The sequence below is a fragment of the Rhea americana genome, unplaced genomic scaffold, assembly GCF_003343005.1.
Source record: "Rhea americana isolate MKP2758 unplaced genomic scaffold, rheAme1 scaffold_101, whole genome shotgun sequence".
NCBI classification, from domain to species: Eukaryota; Metazoa; Chordata; class Aves; order Rheiformes; family Rheidae; genus Rhea; species Rhea americana.
The window spans coordinates 767,757-788,778 of NW_028185051.1; the positions used below are offsets into that span (position 1 = coordinate 767,757).

General features: G+C 37.7%; 1 protein-coding gene across 1 annotated transcript in view; it reads left to right on the forward strand.

The window, feature by feature from the left end:
• The window catches only part of SIM2 (SIM bHLH transcription factor 2), a 52,897-nt gene that overhangs the window by 12,303 nt on the left and 19,572 nt on the right, over window positions 1–21,022 (forward strand). The window contains exons 4-6 of the mRNA XM_085304736.1: window positions 2,445–2,553; window positions 17,836–17,921; window positions 20,195–20,394. Coding sequence (XP_085160862.1) covers window positions 2,445–2,553; window positions 17,836–17,921; window positions 20,195–20,394 — 395 coding nt within the window. The remainder of the gene's footprint in view (window positions 1–2,444; window positions 2,554–17,835; window positions 17,922–20,194; window positions 20,395–21,022) is intronic.

The following is a 21,022-nucleotide window of genomic DNA, read 5'->3' on the forward strand; positions in this document are numbered from 1 at the left end:
ACTCGCATTTTTACAATCAATTTTGGTTTCAGTGTTGTATATTCACCCCCTGCTGAATTTGCTGGGGGTGCAAATGCATGCATCAGAGTAGAAAGTGTTTCTGTGTTTCTCAATATTACATATTGAGAAAAAATCGTCATTATTTTTGCAAAGCATTTTAGTATTGAATTTTAGATACAAGCCTTGGGATGCAAATCACCTTTACGATAAAACTGTGACCTTGAGTCTGGTCCTGTGAATCGTCTGAACAAACATGTACATCTACGAGTAGTCCTTTTGKAATAAGTAGTTTTGGAAAAGCAAGAGATACCATGAATTACCATTTGTAAGAGTAGATGCATATTAATGTGGTTATGATTATAAACAGTACTAGCAGACATGCGATAAGATCTTTTGGATTACTACAGTTGATATTGCTAGTCAGGCTAGTTGGTGTTGTTTTTGTAAGAAAGTCTTTATATTGAAGGGAGAGATGGTTTGAACATAGCTATCCATGAATAATATTTTGTAAGCGGTATTCTTTGATGCAAATTGCTTTAATTTCAGAGGCAAAACATGCTCTTCAGCAGTATGACTTCTAGCCAAAATCAGAACAGTAAGAACAGAGACGTATGCGATATTCCATAGATTTCAAACATTGACACCAGCTGAGTATTTCTCTAAATGACGGTTATTTTTCTTGTCCTGGTTTACTAAATGTATAAGGCAGTGAAATACCTATCACTATAAGAATTGCAACAGTTTTTGAGAAAAAAACACAGTTTTACCAGTCTATAGATGATTATGATATTTACAGAGACAGCTATGGACACTTCTTTTTTTCATGTAATTAAAAACAAACAAACACTGAGAAGAAGCATGACTCACAGAGAGAGTATTCTCCTCCCTCCCCTGTCACTAAAGCTTGAATTTAGAATGTTACYATAACAGGTTCCCACCTGTTAATAATCCTGAAAAGGAATAGTCAGTCCTTTTTAAGGAGAACTCTTAGAGAAAATTGAAATCTTAGAGAAAATAGATGAATCAACATACTTAAGTCTTTCTTTCTTTCATTCGTTTGTTCTTTCTCTTTCTTTTTTCTTTATTCTTTTTCTTTGTTTTTCTTTCATTTTCCCTTCTCTTTCTTTCTTTCCTTTCCTGCTTTCTTTTTCATTTTTCCTTCTTTTTCTTTTTTTCTCTCTACCTATTTTTCTCTTTATGTTGTGAAATTTTACTTAATAAATCAGCAGATATCTGGTTAGAATATCAGACGTTTTTGTTCTCTCAGGAAGGGGATGTTGGAAAGAAATAGTGGGGAATAGATGGCTAGAAATCGTTAGTTTGCATGGTCCTGGGAAGAGACATTCCATGAATAATGCAGAAAATGGAACTATGAGAAACATTTTTGGAAAAAGATTGCTTTGTGGGTAGACAACTTCATTTATTCCAAAGAAAAGGCAACTCACACATCTTAGCAAATCAGTTGGATTGGTCCAGAAGAATAGGTTAAATTACTTCACCTCTCAGCTGTCTCTGATCTTGGGGGCCCAAGGCACATCAGGCCACAGTGAACAATTGGGTAGCCTGACACTAATTTAAAACACAGGCTCAAAGTATTGGTTCACTCCTTACATCAATTACTCCATCTATCTGAGACTTTTGTTGGTGAGTTTTATCCGTAGCAAACGGAGTTAGCAAAAAGGACATACGATGCACTCCATTCTTTTTTTTTTCTTTTTTTTTTTGTATAACGGTTATTGTGGGTACAACAGCGTGAAAGGCAGAAGTATGTTCCTACATGAGCAAAGTTTAAATGAGAAAAGGGAAAACATAGTTATTTAAGACAGATCTTGTCTTTTTCTTTACTGTGCATGCTTACGTGAAGCTGCAAAGGCTCAATCCAGTGCCTATGAAAATATGGAAGTCTATCTTTTGAATGCAGTAGCTACTGCAGTAGCTATTGTTCTGAGCCCTACGTACCACTCCAGATTGAGTATGGTGGATGGCCTTTGAAAAGACACCAAAGAAATATGTAAGTCTAATGATTTGGCTCATTTGGCTCAAGATGGCTCAACTGCAGGCTGAATGCAAGGTGATTGTTTTGGGGAGCTTGTAAAAATATTATTTAGGGTATCTGTCTCTCTCAGAGATGTTAACTCTGTTCACAGAGATTTTATGGTATTTTGTGGCAATCTAACATTTCTACAGCTGCTCAGGTTTATCACTTCATTTGCTAGCTCTGTCTTCTAGCAGCTCTTCTGTGTCCACAAAAGCCCCTATGAGTTACTGCTAAAGAAGGAATTAGTTCAGTTTAATTTGGAACACAGTTTTGATACACTAAACGTGATTTAAAATGGTGTATGGTTACACAGATGCAGTAGGTGCAGGACACTGAGCAAAGCTTTGGGGACAGGAAGAAGGAAAAGCTAGCTGCAGTGCTTCATGTGTTACGTATCTCTTCACAGGTGGAGCTTACTGGTAATAGCATTTATGAATATATACATCCTTCTGACCACGATGAGATGACAGCCGTTCTTACTGCTCACCAGCCTCTTCATCCTCACCTCTTACAAGGTACTTCTGTGATCAAACTACCATTGTAAAACTACAAAAAGTAACAACACTTGACTGAAATGTGACAAGGTCATATTTATCTGATGTGAAGCTATGTACGCAAATGGAGGAGAAGTGTGAACTTGAATCCCGTGACAGAGGATTTTGGCTTGTAGCAGTAAAGAAAGTAAGGTATCCTCAATTAAACAATGCTTTTCATCCCATGGAGTCCTTGCAGTTTTAAACTGTTTTTAGATTTTACCACATGATCATTTCATCTCTCTTGTTTTGTCATCACAGCTGATGCAGAATGTTGTGACAGCCTAGCTGTGCACAGCGGTAGCTATGCAGTCTTAGGAAAAAAAAAAAAAAAAAAAGAATACATTAGGCAATTTGGAAATAGGAGGACACTTTTAATGTTATAAAAACAAATGTTAAACTTGGAGTATGAACAAAAAGCCAGAACCAATACCCTCCACTGTAGGAGGAGCAAAAATGTGTTTTCTGCATGACCTACATTTAGAAGCTCTCTTTTAAAAGATGATCTCTCTGGGAAAACAGTGTCCTCCTACCTTGATAGTGGCTCACTGATCCACCACGCCTCTCCACAAATCCTGTTCATGTGCTGCAGATGATTCACCGTGCTTACCCTTGCAGCATAGTGCCAAGCTGRGTGGAGTGTAGGGAAGACTCTTACTGATGATTTGAACACCTGCATCTGACTGGAGTGTTTAGTCCACTAAGACTGTGCTTAGACATTACGCATAATACACAAAGGGTTATGCCAATTCTTAAGTTGACACTTCAGTATTGTAACTGCTATACAGCTATCAAAGGTATGCTTCTCTTCACACCATCTTCTTCAGTAGCTTTGGCTTCCTAGTGGCAGTTCTTTGAACTTCAAAATATTAAAAGATTTTGGCTCCCTCATGTCATGTTCAACATACTTTCACGTACATTCCATAATTGCTTATCAGTAGTATCTCACATCATGCCAGTTTTTGACTGTCCTTTTTAAGACACATCTAAAAGCATGAGGTGGTTTGGGTTTACACATTAGTTCTATTTAGGACTGGATATTTTTTTTTCTTTTTTAAATTTCTGGTGCCTGGGCTGTTTCTGCACTTGATGATCTCACCATAGTTCTGTCTACTGTGACTCCATCAGCACAGAATTATGTACCCTCTGAATGCAGAGAAGTTTAGTGTGCCTGGGAGCATCCATACTGCTGTGAGGTGGTATTAAAGAACTGTCTTTGCTTTCCTCTCTTTTCCTCCTCCACAGATTCTTTTTTGTACCCCTTGGTGACCTGAGAAACAAACTCTTCCTTTCCTTGTACTCTTCTGCTGTTAGTTGCCACTTGACTGTTTCATAGTTTATTCATTCCTCTTTTCTCTCAGGATTTTTTGGGGGGATTTAATGATTGAAAAWTTTTTTCCTTTTTCCTACCTTACTGATAAGCAGAGGGGATGCCTCTGGTATAAATCCATGACTTTGCATGCAGTTTTGCTGGTATTCAGGGTTGGTRCATTCGGTGTCTTGCCAGTGGCACTAGCCTCATGGTTTTTCTTCCATTTTTTATTGTAATATATTTTTATTTGTAAATTGGAAAATTGCTGTTAATTTAAAATCATGGGCAACTGACAAAATTTCTGTGTCAAATGCAAATAAGCTTGCCATTCATATCATTTATTAAATATTCTGGCTCTGGCTTACTAGAAGCAGAGAGATAGCACACTAGTACTGCGGTTCTAGAAGTTATTTTTGTTTAGAACACAGTATTGCCTGTTTCTTGCTTACATTTGTCTGTCTCTGGATGGTTATCGTGTCTGTTTAATGTTTGTATTCTGAAAGAATTGGATCCCTCTCATTTTAGCTGCTTGTGTTCAAATTCTTCATTTCCTTTACAAATTGTCTTCATGTTCAGCATAGATACTGTTTGGTATTATTAGTATTGAGCTGTAGTGCAAAGGTAGAAGAAAATGTATTTTGAAATGGCTGGTGATCCATTTGTATATATTTTGTTTTGTATTAAATTTTGTGAGGCAGAGGAAATGGATAGGCTGTGTTCCTGTTTGTATAGTGATCTTTTTTTTTTTCAAATCTTACTTTTATGTGTCTCTTCCCTACACAAGGCATGGAACTAGAGCATTAAAATATGCAGGATCCTTACCTAAATCTTCTTAAAATGAAGGATTGATCAAATACTTTTTTATGGTATTTGACTTCCCTGTTCAAGTTGTATGCTTCTTCAACGGATGCATTTAATCCTGAGGTATAACCTGAAGTACCTGGCCCAGAGAAATCAAAGCAAATTTCCTAGTTGTCTTTAGTGAAGCCCTGAAACTTTTTAATGAATGATACGAAAGAAGCAACCTATCTCTAGAGCTTAGTAGGTATTCTGAATCACGGAATCACAGAATGGGGTTGAGCTCAGAAGGGACCTCTGGAGATCATCTAGTCCAACCTCCCTGCTCAAGCAGGGTCACCTGGAGCAGGTTAGACAGGGTTGCGTCCAGGTGGGTTTTGAATATCTCCAAGAATGGAGATTCCATCAGCTCTCTGGACAACCTGTTCCAGTGCTCTGTCACCCTCATAGTAAAGAAGTTTCTCTTCATGTTCAGGTGGAACTTCCTGTGTTTCAGTTTGTGCCCGTTGCCTCTTGTTCTGTCGCATGACACTTCTGAAAATAGTTCAGCCCCATCCTCTTGACCCTCCCTTCAGATACTTACACACATTGAGAAGATCCCCCCTCAGTCTTCTCATCTCCAGGCTAAACAGGCCCAGCTCTTGCGGCCATTCCTCAGGGCAGCTGCTCCGGAATATTGGAATAAAGCATAGAGTTCTACACATAACTTAGTACAGAGGGGAGTTGAGTGAAAGTGTATTTATATTCTAATAAAAGGGAAAAAAAAGATCTTCTAAAATCTTTTTTTGTCATTTTAGTTTGGTTTTATTTCTTTTGATCTCTTAAAACGTATCTGATTCATCATGTCACTGGGTCAAATAAAAACTTCCCTTTATAACTTAATTACATTATAGATCTCTCCAGTTTGTGATATTACCCTGAAATACCTCAACAGTAAAACCAATATTGCACTTCAGATGCAGATATTCATAACATAGATTTACAGCTTGACTTGCATAACTTTACTCGCTCAAAATGTGTTCTTCAGCTACATCTTCAATACATACATGTATTTTTTAGTTCAGTTGCCATTTCATTGGTTATAGCTTGATAAGATCTCTTATGACAGAAGTCATGAAGGTACACATACATATCTATACTTTGTGGTATTCTGTTACAAGTCTTGAATAACTCAGAGTACAAGTTATTTTTGAACCTTTACTCTCCAGTTCCCACTCTTGCAAATTTTAATGCTTTTCCTTTATTTATTTATGCATTTTACTTTTATTTTTTCCTCATTGTCCTTTGTTACTCTCTTCAAATCATCCCCTCTCTCTCTCTCTCCAGTAGTTCATCAGTTCCTTATAAGCTTTTCTAAAAGACCAAATAGTTCATGAGAAAGCTAGAATCTTTGAAGCATTGRGATACAGAACTTCTGTTTGCATGAGTTTTATTTCTCAGAGAAAACAAATTATTGCTTATTGCATAAAATCAGACATAATATGCATTTCTTTGTGTAATACTCACTATCTCATTATTTTCCTCAAATATCTCAGCTTAGAACACAAAAAAATGTATTAATATAAAAAGCAGAAGCCTTCTTAAACTACAGTTTTCTGTTTTTTTTTTAATACTCATACTTTCCTAACATTCCTGGTTCAACAAGGCACATCTTCAGACATGAAGTCTAGATACTTTTTTTTTTTTTTAATAGAAAATGAAGATTCTTGAATAATCACGTTTCCAGAAGCTGTGTCTTTATAGCAAGAGTAATGTAATAAAATTTGGAAAACTGGGAGCTGATAAACTAGCTGTTGTGTCTTCCCTGTTCAGATAAGTCCAATATGATGCTACAGTGAGTTATGGTAAGGGAAGTCCTAGGGCCAAGAAGCTGGAAGGCAGCAACCCTGAGAAGGACAAACAGATCAGTGTGCGTTTATGTGGTGATACTGTGGCGAAAAGGTGTAATGGAAAATTCTTACGTATGCAAGGTGGGGAGTAGTGACCAGGAATAGTGAGGAAGAATGATTGTATTCTTTATATACTATTAGTGAAATGGACTCTGAATTATTGTATGTAGTTGTGTTGTTCACTTTTTTAAAAAGCCTGACAAATTGGAGAAAGTACAGAAGAGAACCACAAAAATGATTGAAGGACTAGATATGCTTATAATGAGAGGTGAAAACCACCATCTGTTTGGTTTATCAAAAAGATTGGGAAGTGACTTGGTTACTGAGTGTGCACACTTCTAAGAGAAGAAAATACTGGGAATTAAAGAACTGTCTGTTTTAGAAGAAGGAAAAAAAAACATATCAAGGACCAATGTCTGCAAACTGAAGCCACAAAAACTCAAATTAGAATAATGCATACATTTATAACGAGGAGTTTGATTAACCACAGGAACAAAATACTGAGGAAAGCAGTGGTTTCTTCCKCTTTTGATGTCTTCAGATCAAGGCTGTATGTCTTTCTGGAAGATGCACTTTAGGCAAACAGAAGTTACTGAGCTCAGCTTGGGAGTAACTGAGTGAAGTTTATGATGTGCAATGTACAGGTTAGACCTATGATCTAATGTTCCTTTCTGGGTTTAAAAATCTATAAGCTATGACTCAGTGAAAAAGCCCCATGATCTGTAGAGGCTTTGGAGAATTTCAACTTTAAAATATAAAGTCTTTAAGCCACTTTCTTTCTTGCATGACCAGCACTGGAAATGTAAAGCAATATGTACTGATCTCTTGCTATGAAGGAAGTCAGCTGTACTCTCTTTCTGATGGTGACTCGGTTGGGGAAAAATAAAGTTCTCTTGTATACACACGTTAAATATAGGGTATGCCTCAGTGAATCAACTCACATGAGTCATTAGGCCAACTTTGCACCCAGGGGTGCAGTTGTAATGGAAAAACGCCATTATATTCAAGTGGGATGGGTTAGTAACAAAAATAAAGACTAATTTGGTGTCTTTTCCAAATGATTTGTGCTGGCTGTGCTCAGATCTCAGATAACTTTCTTGGCCCTTCACTTCTTTGCAAATATCACTTAGTGTATTTCTGGTTTGCAACGTGTGTCTGTGTACTGGCTTAGTCTTGTATCTGCAAAGTCTTACGCCTCAGAGTTTTGTGTTCCTGATACCATCTTCATCTGTTGCAACCCTTATACCAAGATTCCTGGGCCTGTGTCCCAAGATCTGCAGTACTTCAACAGGAACCATTCTGGGAATTGGTTTATGGTGTAGTGCTAAGGAACTGATCTCTTAGATGCAGAGAGGTGGTTTTGATATGTGCCATCTTTTCTTGAGTACCTACAGCTCTGAAAGTGTCTCTCTTCTGTTCTAGTAGTGGAACTAACAAACTGGGTGCACTCTATGAGAGCCTTCTGCTGTGGCAGAAGTATGCAGGCAACAGTGCAGGGAGGTGTGGGTTCCAAGATGTTGGTTGGGTGATGCAATAACAGTAGTTTCTGAATCCTGAAAGGCTGTGAGGTTACATTTATGGCCAACTGGAGGGACTCAGTGCATGCTGCTTATCTCTCCCCCTCAGTACAGGAGACCTAGTCGGTTGTGGTGCCAGGCAAAATTTTGCCTGGCCAGCCATACCTCCAGAAACTAACAGAGACATATGAGGAGCTTGCCCCTTTGCTTGCATCTGCTGTAGAACTAAACACCTGTCAGGCCGGTAAGTCTGATCTGCTACAGCTCAAAAGCGAGTTTTGGTACAGTATAGCGGTAGTAGCTGCAGGGGAAGGGAGGTGGGGTGGGGAAATGCTAGCAGAAGTTTGTGGAGGAATTTTTACAGGGTGCTTTGTCCAGAGGTGGTAAGCACTGTGAATGTGTCTGAAATAGTGGCTGGCTTTTAGGGACTTAATATTGAGGATTGCACCATTAACTACACTGGCTCCTCTTAGCATACTAATCAGTGGAAGCAACATACTAATGTGATCAGGGATGCACGTACTTAGATGTGTGAAGTCTGTATTATCTCCAGACAACGTTGCTGTCAAAAGCATGTCTGTTCAAGGCATTTTTGCAGAAAACTCTTTTTAACAGTTAAAAAAGCATAGACTAGCAGGCCTGTAGCAAGATAGTACCACACACAAAACCATTTGGAGGTTGTTGGGAGCTGCTGTAGTTCTGGACTGTATCTACAAGAATAAGAAAGGAAATTTTTGTGTAAAATGCCAGCACAGTGCAAGCTGGGTATCAGTGCTCAGTCCATCCATCATCACTGCTGCTGAGTACAAGCAAACAAGAGAAATAAGAGGATTCGCACTTCAGGTTAACTGAGACAAGCAATTAGGCAATGCTGAGAGGGGTTCCGTATTGTGTGTTGCTGTTCCATGTGTGTGTTTATTTGGAGTTGGCTGATTTGACATTGTGTATCTTGTATTGGTTTCATATGCTTTTTCTGAGACTTCAACCTTTTAAAACTTCTATAGCTTTCCAACTTTTCTGCTGACTTGCATGCCAAGGCATAGTGTACTAAAAGCAGTTTATTAAGAAAACCCAGAATAGACAAAAGTAGAATACTGCTGCTATTGTAGACATACCTGTTTTCTAAGAACTGGATAGTTCTTACACGATTAGTTATATATAAGTCTACTGTAAATAATACAAGGAATGTGGAATACATTGTGTCAGACTTTCTAAATACTGATGCTTAGAGAGCACCATCTCAGTAGAGCTAACATCTTCTCTACACACATCTTGCTTGATATCAAAGGAAGAGAGAAGAAATTTATACATCTGGAAAGAATTTTTGTTACACTAGATTTATAGTTTTTTTCTACTAGTACATACGCAAAAAAGAAAAAATATTGGTAGGAGTTTTTATTCTAATTATTTTTAAAATGTTTTGTGGGAGAACAGCTATTGAAGAGTAATTGTTTAGCATGATGATCCTGTTACCACTGTTATAGTATTTTAGACCAGGGAAACCTAGAAAACATCACTGTTTTAGATGTCTGAAAGTGGAAGAGAAGGCATATTGCTGCCATGCCCCTAAAAAATCTTTTTTCCATTGGTAATTAGCAGTGAAGTATATCAAAGACAGTAGGGTGTCTCAGGAGTGCAACATCTAGACTTTTTACTTCTGCCTAGTACCCTGTTGAGTTTCTTCACTAATGAAGGTTCAAAAGTGTCACTTGCAAGAGCAAAAGAGAGTTTGGGCTGACTCTAGCAAACTGCTGAATTATAACAGAGAAAACTTACTTTCTGCAGCACTAACAGGATTCTGGATACAATCAGAACACAGAACAAACTGTCCAAATGGGGAGGAAATCTGGGCAGTTCTTGCAAGCTTGGAATTCGAAGGTAGGCTGGCTAACAGAGCTGTTGCTTTCCTACCATAGCAAGAGCATTGCAAGAGCAAATAAAATCAGCCCAGAAACTTCGGCTTTCAACTTAGTACATACACAGGAACCTACTGTCATTTAAGCCTGCAATCTGCATGGGTATCTWCAGATGCTGCAGCCATAACAGGGAGAAGAGAAAGTATGTCTAACTACGTTTTATTTCTTCTCCCTTTTGACCACACATACCAAGGAAGGACAGGAAAGTGTTGTGGTTTTCATTCATCCATTTGCAGGCAGTTTTTCACTTTGCAGAATAGTTCCATTGATAGTCTCACTTTTGCGTGTTCTTTCTGGCACAGCAGTAATGAAAATGGTGATCAATATGCAGCAGACTTGCAGGTCTGATTCCTGTTTTTGCACTAGCCCATCTCCAGGTCTGCTGGAGAAGAGTCCACCAAAGGCATTTGCAAACCCTTTCTCACCATTGCCCTGTTGGTCAATTCTGGATTCTCAGGTTCAAGGTCTTCCTTAAAATTCTGCATACTTTTGCACCAGCCTGTCCTCTGCATGATCTCTATAGTACTTTTACCTTTTTTTTGTTCTAGAAGTTAGTCATCTACACTCTGAATACAGGGATGAAAGGTGGTGGGCTCTGTGGCATTAGTGCCTCATGCTTCTTCAAAAAGCTGTAGCCTTGTTATGCTCTCAAAAGAGGATAGCCAGGATGCTCAAATGCTCCTCTGGGACCCAGATGCTTTGCAGATTACACAAGAATAGGAAAAGAACATGTGCAACTTAATAGTATAATAACAACTGAAAGGAAAAAATATGCAGGGTGTTTGAGGGATGGGCATTAAAGTGTTATGCAAACATGAACTCGTGATGTCTTGTGTTTCCACCCTGTAAAACTGCCTGGCAGGGGTGTGAAACACAGCTTATCACTCATTCATGCCTTGTCTCCAGAGGAATGCACTAGCTTGAAGTAAGTATGTGCCTCCATACAAGTTGGACTTGAAGGAGGGTAGGAGCAAGTGACAGTGTGCACAATGCTTCAGTCCAAATGTTCTTTGAGGAAGATTTTCATTTGCCACACTATAGTGGAGCTTTGACATTGCACCCATGCTGCCCAGTAGAGTGAGCAGGAATGAAGCTTTGAATTGATGTGGCACATCCTCAGTAGGGTAAAGACCTCTCAGTTTTAATGCTGCTTCTTAATCTCTGATAGTGACAGATAAGGCATACATTTTTTAATAGAGTGCCTATTGTAGCACTGTGCAATTTACAGGCTGGTTCATACCAATTTACAAAGTGGTTTTGCAACAAAATGATGCAATTATTTTGTTAATTTCAAAACTTGTGAACTTTCAGAAAGAGATACAAAATAGTAGCTTTTATGTTACAGAAAATAAAGATGGAAGAGGTGAAGCTGTGGAAAAACTATGATGATCTTTACTTGGTTCACAGTACAAGCAGTAGGCAAACCACAGAATTTTGTGACTGCTTTCTTTCAAAAGAGATGAAAGATGGAGTAGAGAGCAAAAACGGATTTCGTAGTTGCACCCCCCAGGGATAGATAATTCTGGCTTCCATAAAGCTAATCATAATTTCACAGAAATGCTTGGGGAATCCTCTTTGGCAGTCATGTGCAGTATGAGTGAACAAATAAATGCTCAAAGTCTTTATCCAAAATAGTAAGACTCGTTTTCTGTAGCATGACATTTATCCTGTAAAAAAGAACAAATCTCTAAAATATAAACAGGCTATTTTATTCTTAAGGAGTGCTTGCAGTCAAAATGTATTGCTTGATGTACCAGGCTGGGAGAGAAAGGGGATAACTGAAATGGCATACTTGTACAAATGATATTCATGCTGAGAGAAAGTAATCTATCTTTTGTATGTCCAGAAACAACAACGCTTCTCTGTATTCTCAGTCACAGGTTGCTGTGTTTGAGCTCTGTGAGGATGTTAACATATAGATAAGACTATATGGTGGGATTTCAATTAGGCCATTTGCTATCTCTCTAATTTATAGCTCTTACTGAATCTAATAGAGCACTTCTTCACAGAAAGAGCCTTTGTAAGATGACCAGGTAGTATAGTTGTATATTAGTGGAATAGAAAAAGTTCTCTAAATCTGAGAAGGAAAACATGCCATTTGATAACATTCTGACTGAAAAATAGATTATGATACATTTGAAATTGCTATCTTGGACAAGGATATAAACTCTGTCTTGCAGCACCTCACCCCTGTTAAACTCGATATAAATTATACCTCATTTTCTAATGCCCCCTTAAAAATATGATAGTAGACGTATTGAAAAAGTCAGAATCTCAGTAACCTCAATTTCACCCTTCCAAACAAGAAAAGCAGAAAAGTTGCAGAAATGTGCTGAAAGTATGTAATCACTTTGATCAAAATTAATTTTATTCTTGGATTGGTTTTCATTTCCAAATACTACCAATCATCACTTGGGAAAATGGTGGAAACTGGAATTCCAGGATAAAAACCAAGAGTTTCACAAGCATTCTTAAAAAGATTTCAGTAAAAAGTTTATGGAGCAACAGGGAGAGGACTATCACTTTGAAATGTTAAAATTGATGCAGAGCAAACAAAATCAGAAGTATGTTACTGTAAGTAAATCCAAGCTATAACAAATATGGGAAGTGTCTGGAATAGAAAAAAAGAACTGAAGTCACATTCCACATAACTGGATAAAGAAAAGCATTATGCTGAAAATTTGAGGGTAAGCACTCAGAAAGAACCCTAAAGCTCTACTTTTCATTTCTAATTCCTTTTGCAATGTCAATCACTAAAGTTCTGGGAAGTGTTAAAAGCTGTATTAAGATGGTTGGTCTGCTTTTCAGGAAGCTGTCATCAGAGCATTTCAAAAGACTTAGCAGTTCAGAAGTGAGGGCAGAGCTTCCTTTTTAGCTATATCAGCTTTTGAGACTGTTGACTCATCTGAAAAAAATCCTAGATGACTGTACAAACTTTTAAAAATTGTTCAACTTAGTTATGAAAAGAAGGAGCAATTGCCCAATTATTTTTAAAATGCTTGGGAAGAGGAAGCAAATTGCGTACGTATAAAGGGGGAAAATAAATGCTGACATAGAAAGTAAAGATGAAAATGGGAAAAGCAGCCCCATAGTGCAGTACCTTTGCTAATAAAGGAAGGCTGCATTAAAACCATCAGTAGTGATACACAGATATTTGTCAAAGTTGTAGACAGCTMGGGCAAATGCTATAGAAGGTGCAATTAAACAGATATATTTCATCGTATGTGGTGGACTTAGTGGAATAATAGGTATTTGAAAAGAATGCTGAGTAAGAGATACAACAGCAGTGACGTATCATGAATTGCAGCAAAATCTGCAATCTCTTTGTTTCAAAATAGAGGTGACTGCTCAGTTAATGAGAAGCTGAACTGACTAGTTCCAAAATATATGGAGAAACTATTTGGATATGGAAAATCAGTACACTGTGTAGTATTCTGGGGAGGAGAAAAAAACCACAACAACCTTCCTACTCCTCTTTTCTCACAGATGCACACGAACACTCATTCACAGTCTTTACCTTGAAATCTTGCAGACTTCTCAGAAATTTGCTGTGTAAGAATCATGTACTGTTCATWACAGCCTTTGGGATGCCAGAGTATTTAACATCTTCATTTGGACATGCAAGTGTATTCCTTTTCTCMATATCAGACAAAGAATATGTAAAAGGGTAAAGAATAACACTGCTTGTAGCATTACTAACACAGCTATAGTATGCTGTGCTAAGAGTAGCATAGCAGTAGGCTTTGGGGACTGTCATATGAATGTGTCATACCAGTGATGTGTAGTGAATAGTTTACTGTCGGTTCGCAGTGTTAAAAGGTTCTTGTGCTTCAAGCTGATGATTAGGCTTGCAGTTTGTTGTCAGCTTTCCAGCTTCCCACCTCCTTCTGAAAGTTGTAGTCAATGGGATGATATAATTTACACAACCTCCTACAATTACAAATGTGAATTTACACGTAAGGCTATACTCTGGTCTAAAATATCCCCAGTTACCACACTATGTGAAGGTACAGTTCTTTCCGTTCCAGGTGTTGCAGAAGTGCACTTCATGGTGCAGTTTAGCATGGCAAACATTTCTGTGCTTAATTAAGTCACTTTTGTTTTTTGCAGTTCTCAAAATACTATCTTTTGTAAATACATCAAGTTACATACATTCAAACAGACAGACATTACTGTCAGGTATTAATGACTTCATTATCATTATCACTAATAATAATATGAAGTACATCCATCCTCACCCAGAGAAATAGTTTCTTTTGTTTGGAGCTGGAGAAACCTTCAATTTAGATACACTTTTATTTCTTAGTCTCCCTTCTGGTAAAACAGAAACAAAAAAGCAGAAACAAAGCTTTGCAACACATAGTTATCAATATAATAGGCATGGAAGGGATTCTTCTGTGCTGTGTATGTGCTGTGAAGACAAAACTAACAAAAGGTTGTTAATAATAGTTTTCTTTATTACCTCATCCGGAACTTCTCCTTCCATAACAGTTTCTGGTTAGCAGAAACTAACTCAGTAGCATTTTGTTTCCACTCCTCTATTAGTTCATGTCTGCAACATGGTTGGTTTCTTCTTTTCTCTAACAAACAGACAGACTTTATATTTTAACTTAAATTAGCAGTTGATACATTTATGCATAGATTTTTGCCATTTTCTTTTCTTCCTTCAAAGGGAAGATGTCAACACATCACTTAAAATAATGCATTTATAGGTTTAACTTTTCAGAAGAATTAAATACAGTGATTAAGCTTTGGTTATTAGACAGGTATGAGTGCTATCTAGTACTTAGCAATGATTCCTTCAATGGTACTTCTATTCTGATTCAATTGTAGTATTTTACTGTTCATTATCTTCTCTCGAACTTTCATGCACACGTGTTGGTTAGAACGTGGTGCTGATAATGCCAAGGTCGCAAGTTTGATCCCCATATGGGCCACTCGTTTGGGGGTTGGACTGGATGATCTTCAGAGGTCCCTTCCAACCTTACCAATTTTATGCTTAACCTGCAGTTCTCTTAGCCTTTAACTGCTTAAGAACTAACATCACTTCATTGCTTTCCCCTCTGTTTGAAACCTCTTGTACCTTCTCATAACTTAGTTTTCTTATCTAAGAATCTTTGTTACTTACAAAGTTAGCCTTAACTAGCTGGCATGAGCCTTAATGAGTTGGGTCACAATCCCAGCTGGTTGGTTACAAGTGCTGCCGCACTCTGTATCCAGCTATGCTACGAGGGCATGCTGCATTGCTAAGAGCTGTGTTACATGCCCTCCCAGCCCAGAACATCTAGGAGTGGTCAGGTTCTCCTTTTCCTTTTCAAACACATTCAGCTTTTTCCAAAACAATGGCACCTCTCACAGAGACACTGGGCACCTGCATAACATGATCAATCATGCTTAATACATCAGGAGGGTCGTTTATCATCATGTATACACCCATTTAGCCTCTTCTGGTAAAAAGGGAGTATGTTGATCCGGAGTTCAGATTCTTTTCGGCCACGTGGGTCATGCCTTCTTTTGCTGAACTAAGACATCTTGATACCAACTAACTCAAGCCTCCAAAGTGGGAGTTCCCTGATGAGTCCCTAGTTACCTCATGGGTAACTCTCCTTTAGATTGCTGGTGTGAGATACGAGTGATTCAAGAGACTACAGTGTTTGTTGATTAAGCAACAAACTACTAAAAAATGGTAATTCAGTGATCAATAATTAATAAACACATCATTATCATTATATTACAATTATTTTGTACTCTATTACACACAACTATAAAGCTGCTAATTATTGCTCTTTAAGCTCATGAATCACATACAACTGTTATTAAATTATTCTGTCACTCTTCTCTCCCAAGACCACTTACTGCTAGGGTGCAGGTCTACCCCTCTGTGTTCTCCCATATCACACAGCATCCTTGCCCTTGAATTGTTTTAATGAATCTCCCAGTTTTCTAAAGAGCTGATTATGAGGACTGGTGTTCCAGCAGGACCTCTTGCTTACAATCCAAAATCACAAAGATGAGACCTCTTCTTGCATAATTAAAGAATTACTAGTTTAAAATAAAAGAAAACATTAGCTTAAAGCCTGGTTACTGCTCTAGTTTTACAGACATCTGAAGATCACACTGTACATCATAATCTGTTCCTGGTGGAATAGTAAAGTTAGAGCTACCTAAGAGTTTCTGTAGCAGTGTGGTAGTCTGCATTAACATTTAAAAAGGAAAGAAGCAGCAAATAGGCTAAAGAAAAAGGTGCCTTGAAGGAGCTTGTTACTGATGGAGACTCTTAAAGGTTTTGTGCAGAACATTTGAGAAGTTTAAGATACTGCTTCTAGTTCCAATAATCATCTCTTTTTATAGAAGAATACTAGTCATTAAAATTGCTAACAGCAGCTCTGTCTGTGTCCTAAGACGGTCTCTGTATCCTCATCCCTTGGCACCCTTGCAGGGGCAAAATTATCCTTAAGTTTGCATGCAGGGGACTGCAGGAGCAAGAGAGTAAGCACTAGTGCTAGGTCATGCAGAAAATGTATCAAAGCTATGAATTGTACTAATGTTCCCAACTCCCAGACCCATTCTTTAATCATGAGATCATGCTTCAGCAATAGCAATCCTTCCTGTATGGCTTCCTCCCACCAAATTGTATACATTTGTGTTTAAAACTCTGTAGTAGATTTGCCAGTTCATTTAAGTGCCTTCCCCCCATAAGGATCTAATTTGCATTAGCAAGATAAATGGAAAATTCCAACACTCAAGAAAGTTGATACTAGTTGAGATGCACTGTTATGTTGCATTTATTTTCCTTCCACAGCTCTCCAAGTCCTTTTTCTGTGGTTGTATCTTAAGACATCCAAACTCAAAACTTAATGTAAAGAGTTTATTGGTTTCCAGGTAGTGGTCTGAGGCTCAAACCACTGCAGGTGTGTGGCTAAAAGGTGTTAATTGGGTGATGGATGCACAAAAATCAGGAACACAACTCAGCAGTAAAATCAAATTAAAGCAAGACTCCAGCTGACTACAGTGGATTTTGGATCAAACCATGCAGGGCGTTAGAAGGTAATAGACATTGAAACAAATCTGAAAATCCCTCTGGGTCCTTGATCTTTCCCATTCACAGAAGTACCAAATGAGTTTTCTTTTCCTAGTAGAGTTGTGTACTACCAAACTGCAGGTTTTGTTTAAAAAAATAGTCAGGACTATTAACATTAATGATATCTAAACTGTTACTTCTTTAAAGGAGASGAATAACTTTTTATTATGAGATAATACTGGTTTACCTGAGCAACATTTAATCTTCAAACAAATTTCCTAAGGTTATCCATGAAGATACTTGTTTAAAAATCCCTTCCAAGAAGAGTCTGCAAGTCAGTGAAACAAATAGTAATACTGTATATGAAGGCCAGAAGTTCACTGGTCTGGACATGACTAGCTACATACACTCAAATTACTACAAAAACAATGAGTTTTCTTGCTTGTTTCTGTTGTTACTTTTGAGGGTTTGTACATTGGTTTATCTACCCTCMAAAGGAAGCCTTTCCTTCCCTTTACCCATATGGGCTGGTTCCTGGCTGTTCAGGATCAAGGTGATTTACTAGTGAAGGGTGGCAAAAACAGAAAGTTGGAGGTCTAGTGCTGCTGACTTGCTTAATTTTCACAGAGAATCCTCACATGAAGGTGAAATAAATCCTATGGGCACAGATTGAGTGGGAAGGTGGAATGGCTGATTTCTGTTGCTGCCTATGGCAGAGACATAAATACATCTGTTAAAACATCAAAGGCAATCTAATGGACAATCTTTGAAATTTTTAGTAATAAGTGATCTGTATGGTTTATACTTTCAGAATATGAAATTGAGAGATCATTTTTCCTAAGAATGAAGTGTGTTCTAGCCAAGAGGAATGCAGGATTGACGTGCAGTGGCTACAAGGTAATGTACATAAGATTTTTTTTCCAAATTCAACAAGTAATACAGTTATTTATTTACTATTTCACATAAGTGTAGCTGGAAGCAAAATCTGTGATTGGACACTCCCTCAGTAATGCAACTGTCTTGCACAGTGGTTTGGATTCCAGCAGCAGATTGGAGTGTGCTTTGTGGCACATTCCCACATCCTGATTCCCTGATCTTCCAGACTGAGGAATTGGCTGGAGCACACCCACCAAAAAATGGTGGAAGGAGAGTACATAGCTGGCTCTCGTTCCAGTAGGAACTGGAGGCAGGTGGGGGAGGAATCCAGATGCAGGATCTTGGAAGTCTTCCCATAACCCATTGCCTTGGTGTGTCTGTGCTCTGGCTCGGCAGCATTCAGTTGCACAAGTCACCTCACTGGCCTAAACAGAATTACATCAACGTGAATGAGACCATAATGTTGCTCGGCATAACCACTGATACCAGCTGAGGTTTGAACCATACTAAACTATCAAGTTTGTTTATAAATCTCATTGCTTGTGTTAATTTTTTATTTATTATATGTGAACAGAAACCACAGCAAATGCTGAAATTCTACAGTGACATCATTCAGACAGTTCTTATTTTCAGCTTCAGCTTATTTTCAGCATTTGCTGTTCTTTGAGCCACACAGTGCAATTCCATCACTTACGCATCAGGAGAGAAGGGTATTTCAGATACAGTCTCATGAGGATTGATTTTGTTTGAGTCATTAAAAAAAAAGTTTTTCAAGAGAAGCAGAACTCTCTTATGGAATGCGTTCAGAGTCCAGACATAYATCCACCTATTTATATTGGAATTATTATTATTCTATAATGTATGGAGCCCAAGTTRCTCAGTTGCCTCCCAGCAAAAATGGCTCTGTCTGAAAGCTGACTTTGAAATCAGTAAATCAGTTAAGAAAGTAGAGCTTGTAGTGATGTTTTTTTCTGTATTTTTTCTGTTCATGTCTGCTAATCAAGGGAATCACATTCTTTCTTCTTTTGTTGACTACTGCAAGTTTGCACATTTTACACAGTAAATCACTTTAAGAATATATTCATTTATAGTGAGGTTGGCTTAAATTTTTTCTTTTTGACTGTGCTTAGAGCCAGCATTTAATACTTTTGGAAATACCACCTGAATAGCTGAAGTGTAGGGAAAACACATGAATCAAATAGTATGGGAGTTAGTAAGCTCTGCTGTGAGATATCAAAAAGTTTTGATTGTTTGCCATTGCTGAATGTATTAATCATTGGCTGATTGGAAAGGAGGGAAGAGCATGGAAGAGGCCTATCTCTAGGTGACTATTTAGTAGACTGCTTAGGAGTACCAAATACAATGGAAATCAGTTCCTTTTCATTGGGCACAGATAAAAGTCAAAATAAACAAATACAGATATTAAGCTGAAGAATGTGTACTATGTATTTCTGGTTCTCCACAAAGCCAAGTGTCCTGCCTACTATTTGGAACAGAACATTGGCAGAAGCACAAATGATTTCTAAACACCAGCACTACAGCTAATAAATCTTATTTCCTTAAGATCCTTCAAATTACAATTTTTCCACTCCTTAGCTSACTGTGAATTTTTATAGGCTAAACTGTAACATTGAAGTCATCACACTTGTCCCTAGGAATTGTATACGCGGATTCAGGAATCCAGACTCAAGATACTGGCCATGTTAATATACCAATAGAATATCATCTGAACTTGACTGAAGAATTTAAAACTAATATCTAGTATGTTTAAATATACTACATTTAAGCTCTGTAATAGATTGTCTTCATAACCATCGGGTTTTTAGTGTCTGTTTTTCATCAGAACAATAAGTCATTTAAAAAATAGGTATATTATTAGTTATACCTATATGTGTCTGTGTGTAGGTGTTAGACTGAGTCACTTTTAAAAAGCAATTTCTAGTTTTTTTTTTTAATGAACAGGAATTCTGACTGTATCTACAAGAAATCTATACTAAAGAAAATTTAAATTATTTGCTAGAATGCAATCAACATAGTACTAAACATCCAGTGTTTCAGTACTGGATTAATCATGTATTGTTAGCAGTAAACACAAAAACTACATTTACTCTTTTTTTCATGTCCATTTATAAATTAACCAGACTTCTGAAGCTTTAACAAACTATGCAGTAGCTAAAAATGTTAAGTGAGTTTATTGTCTTTTAACTTAATTAAAATTGGGATGGGGTAGGGAAGTGGGGTGTCAGCTGACTTGCAGCCTATCAGATACTGAGTGTATTTTCTTTTCATGCCAGGTGATTCATTGCAGTGGCTATTTGAAGATACGACAGTATATGCTAGATATGTCCTTGTATGATTCCTGTTACCAAATCGTTGGACTGGTGGCTGTAGGTCAATCTTTACCTCCCAGTGCAATCACTGAGATCAAACTTCACAGTAACATGTTTATGTTCAGAGCAAGTTTGGACTTAAAGTTAATATTTCTAGATTCCAGGTAAGTGGCTATTTCATTTCCAGCAAAGAATGTTTGAGAGGCAAGTTTTATGATAAATTACACTGGTTTCCAAATGAATCAAAACAGCCGTGAAAAGATGAAGCAGTACAAAAAAGCATATGGGCCTTTGAAGCCCTTCTGGAAGCTGGATAGGCTGTACTTTGTCTTGAATACCAACGTATAAAAATCAAGAGTAATCAACAGTTTCAGAGTCAGCTGAAGTCTTCTTGCTGTGGGCAACATACAGACAAACAGTAATATGTTTTTGCCCTAAAGGATATATACAATCTTAGCAGGCAAAACTAGTGAAAAGGGATAGGACCTATCCTCATCCATGATTTATAAAGGGTAAACTGAGACACTGAGATCAAATTACTTTCCAGGGTCATCCAGGAAGCTTTTGACAGATAGTAGCAAGAAAACTTAGTCTCCGGCACTTTAGTGTAATGCCTTAACAATGAAACCAACCTACTAATGAGGTTGTTAAAATGAAAACTAATTCAGTTGGCCAAAAGATGAAAACACATTCATTAGTAAATACATTATTAAAAAAGCTTGGAAAAATGGCTGGTGCTTATGAAAGAAAACCTCGTCTCCATTCTCAGCCAATACAGCTTGCGCATCGTCT